This window comes from Hyposmocoma kahamanoa, unplaced genomic scaffold, assembly GCF_003589595.1.
Source record: "Hyposmocoma kahamanoa isolate Upper Pololo Valley unplaced genomic scaffold, ASM358959v1 99702, whole genome shotgun sequence".
NCBI lineage: Eukaryota > Metazoa > Arthropoda > Insecta > Lepidoptera > Cosmopterigidae > Hyposmocoma > Hyposmocoma kahamanoa.
In genome coordinates this window covers 457,553-468,745 of record NW_020656001.1, presented here as the reverse complement: position 1 = coordinate 468,745, position 11,193 = coordinate 457,553, and the positions used below count along the sequence as shown (strand labels likewise).

General features: G+C 35.9%; 1 protein-coding gene across 1 annotated transcript in view; it reads left to right on the top strand.

The window, feature by feature from the left end:
* The first annotated feature begins 5,341 nt into the window (after positions 1 to 5,341).
* The window catches only part of LOC113239152 (type I inositol 3,4-bisphosphate 4-phosphatase-like), a 40,438-nt gene continuing 34,586 nt past the window's right edge, over positions 5,342 to 11,193 (top strand). Inside the window, exons 1-3 of the mRNA XM_026476024.1 lie at positions 5,342 to 5,465; positions 8,036 to 8,191; positions 9,399 to 9,583. Coding sequence (XP_026331809.1) covers positions 5,348 to 5,465; positions 8,036 to 8,191; positions 9,399 to 9,583 — 459 coding nt within the window. The 5' untranslated portion in view covers positions 5,342 to 5,347. The remainder of the gene's footprint in view (positions 5,466 to 8,035; positions 8,192 to 9,398; positions 9,584 to 11,193) is intronic.

Sequence of the window (11,193 nt, the reverse complement as noted above, 5' to 3'; positions counted from 1 at the left end):
TAAATATAGATTAACAGAATAGTTTTTATACGGTAGTTAGTTTCCTTATACTGAAGTGGTTACGCTAGCTAGCAAAAAGGGTTCTCGAGTGTACACTGCATATAAATGTTGTAGAAAGAATACATACCCATTACAACTCGATTATCAATGAGAGTCGACGTTGAAAATAAATTATTTAGGTATTTAATCATTTAGTGTTTTTATTTCATTTCCGATAACTACAAAGTCGCTTCGATTCGATTCGTTTGTTATACATACTTTGATTACTGGCAAAGATTATATATATATTCAGTTTTATGAACTTTCAAATCATGTTTCCTCAGTTCCATTCATAGATTTAGTATATAGGTACCCAAAATCTATGGTTCCATTATTTTTGAGTTACGACGGTTACAACAGTAATTGATTTTTCATGTACGATGGGTCGTTCTATGTTATCTCACAAATTGAGAATGTAGTGTAATCCTAAGTCCGTGTGTTATCCAAGGATGTAATCAAACTAAATTTTAAGTACATGGTCTGCCATGGAGATGAGAGGTTCGTTTCCTGAGTCGGGAGAAATATTTGTATGGCCTACAGTTATTTCTCTCCTGAGTTAAGGCGTAATTTATGATTGTCTATGTGTGTATCCATGGCACCCGCGATACAGGGTTTCCCTAGAACGGCGCAATGAGTGAGTGCGTTATTATTATTATTGTTATGTTTGGTCCGTTTTTATCGATATTTCGACGGCTAAGTGCGTAGTCGTGTATAGCAGCCATATAGCAGTCGGGAAGGTTTGCAAGCAATCGGCAATCGCTGCATTCCAATTATTATTTTGCACTTGCCCTAAGAATGCAGCTCGTATGACTTATATACTATACATAGCATAGCATACAACATAGTATTATTTTCGCGAACCGAAGAATTACGGTATTATTTGTTTTAACTCTTACGCATTGCATCAGATCCGAGCCCGAATTATATTTTGAGCGAGATTGTACTTTATTATTTAAATGAAGCTAACTAGCCTTCAGTGTTAATGCTGACTACATATATGACCAGAGAACAAAAAAGCAACGAGAACGGACACTCCGCCTCTCCGCGCGACTGCCGCGCAATTGTCACTTTTCATACAATTACTAGAAGCGCTGCAACCGCGCGGCTGACGCGCGACAGTCGCGCTGCAGCCACGCTCGGTGAGGTGTGTACACCTGTTAATTTTCAAATTAACTACGATAGACGAAAATCGAGTTGAAGAATTTATAGAAAATGCAGAACAACACCTAGCAATGTGGGATATCAGTTCCGCCAGTTATTCTAATCGGCTGGAAAAAAGGCACGGGAAAATTTGTCTAAAATTTATTGACTATTTTGAAACTAAAACTACAAATGAAAAAACATAGCTTTTATAGCTTACATTATTATATATATTATAGCTTACATAGCTACGTAGGTTGTGAGTAATTTTTAATACCTATACGTGAAGTGTGTGCACCCAGAACTCTGACCCCCCTAACTATATACCTTTTGGTTCTGAACACAAGTGTGAAGAATGTGTTAAACAAACGTAAAAATCCCATAAAAACCCTAAAACTATTTGCAAATATTTTTCGTAAATCGAGTTTTGTAACTATTTAATGGTAGTATTCATTTTGATTATTTTGACAAAATAAAGGTAGCGAACGGATTCTAAAGGTGCCTACGACTTTGTCGATCAACAACGAGAATTATAGACGTTTCCAGTTGTTTGGGAGTGCTCATTGAGAATGTGGCATTAATTTCAAGATGGTTGTCAAGAATTTTCAAAAATGTATTTTTGGTAATCCTTATGGAAATGGCATTTATATCTGAATACATGACGGCTGACACGACTTCGCATTTCTAAATACGGGCGGCGGGCACAATTTCTCAAACAATGGCAAGTTGGGCATCGTTTTCGACATATTTAAGGGTGCTCATTACGAATATAGCACTTATTTCGACGACCGGATCGAAGGAATTTTTTCTGAGTGTTCGATCTTTGTATTAATAATTATAACAAACTAGTGGAGTAATTTCACAAAAAATTATTGAATATCAATTCAATAAAAATTTAATTAGCATTTATTTGTAAATCCAAGATGGCGGGCCAGATTATTCAAAAAAATGCAATATAGATATCCTTTTCGAAGTATTTGGGGATGTTCATTACGACTATGGTACTCCCAAACATTTCGAAAACGTCTATAATTCTCGATAAGACGTTCTGGTATTCTATTTAAAATTTAAATTTTATTTTTCTTCAGTTCTAACAAAAAAGTGAAAGTGAGGATTCTTCGTCAGTATCCATCGTGTAACTAAGTCGAAAGATAAAACATCACTAAAAATTTGGTTGCACTTCAGCAGCGCGACACTCGCGCGACCGTGGCTAACAGCGGCTAATTTGAACGCGCCCTTAGATACCGCACCATGCCCCGACGATTAACGGTCACATTGACTCGTTGTCGTTTGGCAACAAGGCTGTCGGCGAGCCGTTTTCACGCCAATGGCCCCAAAGACGGCTTTGATATTTGAATGTAGTTTTCATTTATTAATTACGAAACTTGTATGTAACATCATTATCTAACATCATCGTTACATTACTATTTATGGCCGAGAATTGTGCTGTGAACGGTCGTTTATCATGTAAACGTTATAGAGAGGAGTTTCTTTCGCTTTTCGAAAGATGAAACGAAGATGAAAAAAGCTTATGCCTGAGACTCATTCAGTTATTGTTTTCTTTCATTTATTTAGTGCAGAGTTATTTAAAGGGTTTTTCAACAAGAACTTTGTTTTGTGAATCAAAACAAAACAATAAATTTAAATGACAACGATTCAAATTTTTATTGTATTAAAAAAAATATGGCAATTATGAATGAAAAATGATATCTGATAAATGTCCACCACGATCACATTTTGCAGATGTCGATTCTTTCATCCAAGTTTTTAATCACTTTTTGACAAAATGGCGAGCCTATTTCGTTAATCACTTTACGAATTTTGAGTTTTAAGGCTGCAATCGATTCGATTGGCCCCATATGGACTCTGACTTTAACATAACCCCATAAAAAATTATCCAGCGGTGTTATATCATGGTTAAATCACATGATCGAGCTGGCCACTTAAAGGCGGAATTTCGTAAAATTATGCGATCGAGAAATTTGGTTTGCAATAAAAACATTGTTTCAGTGGTTATACAGTCCTGAGCTAGTAGACAAGGGTTCTCGAATTTTCAGTTTGTTTTGCCGCTAAATATTACGTAGTGAATAGTAGCGGTACTATCAAAATCCAACTGGACCCACCACTGGAACCAACAGTCCGAAAGGGAATTTTCTCGGATACGTATCGGACTTAGTGCACAAGCGATATCCGAAGTCAGTCCGAGTTTTCTAGACATTGTATATTCTCGGATGCGGAACGGATATGAATCGGACGCAGTGGCAGCGCGGTAACTGCACCGCACGACCAACATGCTGTAATGTTCGTATGCACTTTCGGTTATAATGCAGAGGAATATGAAACGAGAACTTTTCTTAGCAGCAGTTTTGAACTGTAATGTGACGGTAATGACAACTACCTTTGTCATGAACTTTAGACTATATTGTTTGGCGCTGAGTCAAAGCGTCGCGACACGTCATGTTTTACGTCTGTAGCATATTTATTTTCCCATTATTAAGGTACAAATTTGTGTTATGCAAATATGGAATCGAGTGTCGACGCTTGGTAGCAGTCGAACGGCTTCGCGCTTCGACCCGCACTGTGATCCCGGCGCACTAATGCGAGTGTCGTCGCGCGTCAACGCGTGTCGCCAGGCGGTGTAGTTGAAAAACAGGAAGCGACGCAACGCTTCGACTCTGCGCCGGTGTGGGTTGAGCCTTAGCCATGAAATTTCGTCTACGATGCAGAGGAATATGGAACGAGAAGTTTTCATAGATAGCAGTGTAACGTAGTGATTACATTTTCTTTTAATACCAGTTTTTAACCGACTTCAAAAAAGGAGGAGATTCTCAATTCGACTGTATGTTTTTTTGTATGTATGTTGCGCGATAACTCCGGTATTTGTGAACCGATTTTCATGATTCTTTTTTGTTGGAAAGAGGGTACCTCCATAGTGGTCGCATTTCATTTTGAAGAAAATCATCCACCTCTTATGGTGGTTGATCATCCATGAACATTCATTTTTATAAATAGTGCCTATATTTTACTTAAGGAGCAATTATTTTAATGGTTGGTTTTGCTATTCTCCAATTCAAGGCGTTTTTCTCTCGATATACTTTGAGTAATGAGAACCGATTTTTATTATCTCCTGTGTCAAGTCCCGTATATTGACGAACTAGGGGATATTTCAGTAAAACTTAGCAAATAGTCGTAATTCCACGTACTTTTGAGGTCGGTTTTTTTAGTACTCTGTACTGAGATTATGAAATATAATGTGACGGTAATGACAACTAAGCTATCGTAGTGTTGCTGAAAATGATCTTAGAGTTACCGAAGACCTTAGAGGATGGATAATAGTCTAAGCCAGGGACTGAAATTTTTCAACAAAGATTGTATTAGTAATTGAATTATATACAAAATTAGATTTCTACGTTATTTTACCTTCATGTACATTAACTCGTTAATTCGTTAATGGCTCGATACTATTCTTCAATTGCAGGCTCGCGCCTTAGTTTGTTGTTTATAAGAAAAGGTATCTAAGTGAAATTTGAAGTTCAAATATAAAACATAATAAAATCCCGAAACGTAATTAATTATCAGTCTTATTTTCATAATTTGTTAAATTATATCTCGTTATAACAATTCAAAACTAATACAGACTTTTGTCCCAACTTGACAAGTACAAGGTTCAAAGTTTGTAGTTGTTTGTTGTTCTCTATCTCAAAACAATAGCGCTGCAATATGGCTGCAATGATCTATGATGTTGGCATAATGTGTGGACATAGTAGAACATGTTTACAGTTTATCATATCTGTGTAAAATTCCCTAGCCTAAAAATTAATAAAAAAAAGTTCGTTTATGGTCGGGTTCCGATAACGTTGACAATTTGACATAACTGACACTACTATCGTAAGATTAATACTAAACATTTATTTGTAATTGTAGTCGTATAAGGCTGTTATATCCGAAAAGGCGGAGTTATCTGCCTATTCCCATTTTCATTGTAGCCTAAAGAGGATTGTAACCTTTGTATTTAGTTACCGTGTGCTTATTGGAGTTGAATACATAGATGAGTTTATTAGTGAAGAGAGCAGCAGACTGTTTTTTTAAGTTTATCAAAACGGAAAAATGTGAGGAATTGTAGGATACGGTGGTCGCTTTTTAGGTATTTTGTGGTGTCATTGTAAACATGAGGTATAATAAGCAGGAGTTAGTTGCTCTGGCGTACCAAAGCTCTCAGAACATCGATCGGGAGGGAACACTTGTGCTAAAGGAGCGTCAAGACGGCTTTTTTCGAAGATCTGAAGGTGAGGGTTATCTGTTTTACAAAATTTAAATAACAATATATAAAACTGTAGCACTATTGGAATTACTTAAGACATTGTTGAAAACTTAGAATAATAACGCATAGAATGATAGTTTCATATCAAACGAACTGTCACAAGTGAGGCAAAAACCAAATTCATGTAGGCGTAAGCAACTTGTAACTACGCTCGTCGGCACGCACACAAATATACAAATAATGATGCCATGGAATAACATTTCCCTCAAAAGTGGGGAAATTGTATCTTGCTTAACTCATCATTAAGTTAAAGGTGCCTACAGATTTGCCCGACATTGTCGATCAGGTGCCTACAGATGTGCTCGGTTTTGTCGATGAAAAACGAATATAGCACTTATTTGTAAATCCAAGATGGCGGACACGATTTTTCAAAATATGCTATATGGGTATCCTTTTCGAGGTATTTGGGGATGCTCATTACGAATATGGCACTCATTTCTAAATCCAAGATGGCGGACACGAGTTTTGAAATAAATGCAATATGGGTATCATTTTCGAGGTACTTGGGGGTGCTCATTACGAATGTGGCACTCATTTCTAAATCCAAGATGGCGGGCACGATTTTTTCAAAAAAATGCTATGTGGGTATCATTTTCGAGGTATTTGGGGATGCTCAATGTGAATATGGCACTATTTGTAAATCCAAGATGGCGGGCACGATTTTTCAAATAATGGCAAGTTGGGTATCGTTTTCGAGGTATTTGGGGGTGGTCATTACGAATATTGCTTTTGTTTGAACTGTCGTGTTTGCCATCTTGGATTTAGAAATGAGTGCCATATTTGTATTGAACATTCCCAAACATCTCGAAAACGATACCCAACTTGCCATTATTCGAAAAATCGCGCCCGCATCTTGGATTTAGAAATAAGTGCCATATTCGAAACCTAAAACCGAAAATGCCATAAGCAAACATTAAAGAAAATAACTGTTAAAATAGATTAAAAAATCGCTTAAGAATGCTCCCCTTTTAAGAAAATAAAATATTTTAATATAAAATATTTCGCTTGAGTTACGAAAAGAAAGACATATAATAAGCTATCAAAGTTGTACTGGTGGTGCCAACACTATAGTAGAAACAAATATATAAGTACTGTAAATTTGTTGCAATATGTGCTCCAATTCAAATAAAATTAAAATAAATAATTATTCAATAAAGCATGAACGCAGAGCCGTTAAAAATATTATAAAATAATTAAGTGTCCCAATCACTTATAGGAGTTAACGAAAACATTTAATGTTTATTAAAGTAAATATTAGTTCAAGATGCGCAAATAAATCTAAATTACAGGCACCACTAAAATTTACGTAATATAATTATTTTGATACAGAATAGCAAAATGGGGAGAAAAAAAATTCGTTACTTTGCAATACTTTCGTATCTTGTTGCCGCGAAATTATTTTTCTGTTTTAGTGAATATTTACATAAAAATATGAGTTGAAACGCATTACTTACTTGTGGAATGCGATGTTAGTGTCTATTTTATGTTTGTCTGTTGTATTTTTACACCCATTTACCGCACATTTCGTCATTTTTAGCAAAAAATTTTGGAGCTGTTCGCGGTGCAATATGACCTTGAGCACTAACAGCCCGCGCGCTCCTGGGACGCGTTTGGAACCCTCTAACTTGCCTCACTTAGCGTGTGCGGGCTAGGTTTCTATGCGTTATTATTCTAAGGTTGAAAAGATGTCCTGTTTATGTTACTCATTGGCACATGTAAATAGTCAGGTTTTGTAAATTAAAAATAAAACCAAAACATTTTTGTTCAATTTCATACATCTTTATGGAATGGTTAATGTTTATTTGAAAGTAATAACTATACACACAAAACGATATCTAAATTGCTGCTGTAGGAAGACATCCCACTTGTCAATAATGGAATCAAAACAAGCAGATCAGAACTGGAGAAGCTTTACATCCATGCAGGAAAGGAATAGCTATAAGAATAGTAAAAAAAAATTACTTATCAGATTTATTGTGAGCATATTTAAGAGTTTTAAAGACCCTTTTAATTGAACACTGCCTCAGGGGTTGTATAATACATGAAGAATTGAATTTTGTATCATCACCTTTATTTTGGGTATTTATGAGTTTCAACAATAGTAACACTGGGGGTACTGGGGTGTAAATATACTAACCGTTCTGAACAAGCTTTATTTTTGTATGAAAGTAAAATTTAACTAATTATTAAAAGTCACCGAATAAAAATTGTTGTTTATGATGTTAGCAACTATACTATTAGGAAATGAAACTATTTTTCCGGATTTCAATAGCGTATATTTGTTTTTTCAAACAAACAAAAGGAGTTTTTTTCAAACAACCCAAAGGTTTGTTTGAAAAAACAAATATACGCGATTTAAATCCGGAAAAATAGTTTCATTTCCTATGTCTAACAATCGCAAAAACCTAAGAACTCAAACTATACTATTACATTATAGTCTTGAGAGGTGGTTAGTATTTTCCAAATTACCTTGTATATTTAAATTGTTTAAATGGGTCTTTTGATTCTTACGACATGATTGGTGGTATTTGACAGGAAGTTCAGTCCGGTGGTTTCGCCTCCGTGGCAACCTGCTGTTCTACTTCAAAGGTCCTAAGCCTTGGTACGAGCCCCTTGGATTGATCGTACTGGGTTACCATCAGGTCCAACTACAGAGTCAAGATGAGAAAGGACACTGGCCGTTTAACATTGGTAGGATATAGATAAGTAGACATTACAAGCAAAATATAATATTATAATATACAAAGTATTTTATTTTATTTATTTATAGACTTTGTTTCTCTGTTAGATAAGTAAGTAAGTTAGTATGTAAGTTTACATACTAATTTATCTAACACAGAAACATTGTATGACATGCATATGTATGCATGTCATACAATGTTTCTACATTATAAATGTTACTTATTTATTATTACTTAAGTTTGTTGACTCGGTACTTTAAGTTTGTCCTCTATTACTCCCTATCTTTTACTGTTTGCCTCCATGCTCCTCCAGTAACATATACAAAGTAATACTGTTTAAATGCAGATAAGGGAAATTTGCCACTACGGAATTCAGGATGTCCTTAAGAAAGGTTAGGTTGAGAGTATGAACATACCGTGTTGATGAGGCGAAAGATGTATGCCAGTATCATGACAAATGAATAGAATTGAATAGACGCCACAATGCATAGATACAAAAAAAAATAACATAAAATAAGACAAAACTGGCAAAAATCTAAATGGAAGGCTGTGGTCTCTGTCTACCCCGACAGGAAGAGGCGTGAAGTGTGGATGCGCAATTATGTATCCAATTTGAGCCACCTTGCATTTTCAGTTATTAAAATGTAAATAATGTTTGAATGATCAAGAACCATTATGCAATTTTGGAACTGGTATAACTAAAGGTCATTTTCTTAAGCCCTTGTTGAAAATTTGGATTTTTTAAACCGGGGAAAACATTTTCTTCAATTATAACAATGTTAATGAATAATATATGTCTGGGAATGTATAATGTTTTAGGGTGGTATTCTAGAATTCTACTCTATGCTCAAGTCAGGACTTGAGTATGATTTAAACCACTAGAAATCATACTCAAGTCCTTGCCATTAGGGTCGTATTTCCAGTGCTTGAAATCATACTCAATTCCCGACTTGAGCATTGAGTACAGTTCTGGAATACGACCCTTAGGGTCGTATTCTAGAACTCTACTCAATGCTCAAGTCAGGATTGCATTGGAAACACAAGCACTGGAAATACGACCCTAATGGCAGGGACTTGAGTATGATTTCGAGTGCTTTAAACTGTACTCAAATCCTGACTTGAGCATTGAGTAGAGTTCTAGAATACGACCCTTAATGTAGTATGAACCGTCACAGAGCCAAATAAACAGATTATAATATTGTGTATCCGCTTAACAGTGTGGGAGAATGGCGTGTGTTACCGACTGGCCACATTTCACGAATCGGAGAGAGAGTTATGGCTAAAGGCAATAGACATGGCGCCTTACGATCACATTAGCACAAAGCTCACTAACCTGAGAGAAACGTTGAATAGAATCAGACCTGTCACGGACATCGCCACTTATAGACTACAAAAAGGCATGGTAACTGGTAAGTAGGTATTGTTGAATTTCATTCTCTATGCGCGACTTTGAATGTTACTAATACTAATTATTCGAATATGGGCAAATCATTCGCCTAAGTCGAATCCAAGCACAATCATTCGACTCGATTCGAATGATACCGAATGCCCCAGCCATTAGTCGGGTGCACGAGTCGAGTGATTATTATGTCTTATAACCCGAACTCCACCAGAATCATTCACCATGTCCATATCATGATAACCCTGTCCCCGTCACATTTACGGTATCTACCATATGTCAAAGAGGGTTAAACAGAAAACATCTACGGAATCTATGGATTAGTAATACTGATTAGTAATGGTGATCATTCAGATCATTCGAATACAAAAATTTGTAGGTTACTAATTTGTTATTCGAATGACAGGGTTAGTAATTACTAACGAGTCGCATTTCGAAATCATTCGTATTCGCGCATCGCTAGTTGTCATATTATTATTTTAGTTGTACCTACCGGTTGCGAAAGATATTTGAAAAAAATAAGGTGTTCATTAGAGTGTTCTCGTGCTATATTAATAATTTTATACCAGCATTGCAGATTAATATCTCGATTACGATAATATTATCATTAAATTTTAAAACACCAAGCGAACGCTTTCTATTCTATAATGAATGTCGCGAGCGACTATGGCTATGCAACTCGAGTGCGACGCGAATGTGTGCGTCCGAACACAGCGCGCGGCGGGCGTGCACACATGCAAGTCACGTTGCGACATAATTTGTATTTAGTTACACTACTTGTTTTATTATACTATGGTCAAAGTGAATAGCCATAAAGAGGTCAAGACGCTGGTTATAGATCGTGAAGAATGGAGGTGCTGGAGAAAAAGCCTGTTGTGTATCTTGTAACGGTCTGCCATCAGTTTGTCATCTTGCTATTTACTTAGAAATGTACCGTGTATTTGATGACTATTTGTATAGCTTGTGCGGAATGTCCCATCTGTATTCTAGGAGAACAATGGCAATACGTTTTTATCTTATTACCGCCTGCGCCATATTCCACCTTAGTCACATTGTCTTGTCGATCGAGTCTGAAAAAATAATTAAGTTGTTATTAATACAAAGATCGAACATTAACTCGAACCAACGTCTTCCAGCAAACAGTTCCAAATGAATGGAACGTACTAGTCCGCCTTACGATTTTTTTAAAGTGCTTATTGCAGATCTAAGTTTTTTGTTGCTGACGACTTTTTCCCATAGAGCCATCTGTGAGAAAATACAATTGAATATCATGGTGGTCCAACATCGTGAGTTTCAATAAAAACTTAAAAATTCAATTTATTGTTTAATAAAGTTATTGTGTTCGAAGTTCGTGTGTAAAAAAACAATACTATAACAATCATTGCGAGATAAATGGTGTCAATTGACGTCACAATTTCAGCGCACATTGAATAATTGTAATGCTATTGAATTAACATAAAGTTTACATTAGAGGTGCCTTTTGAATGAAGAGTTTACGAAATGATAACTTGCTATGAGGAAACAAGGTTTAATATTTAGGAACGTGCATAATAAAATATTGTCGTGGGGCAGTCTCCACTTTTTGACTCTGTTCCATGAAAAATCTCTACCTA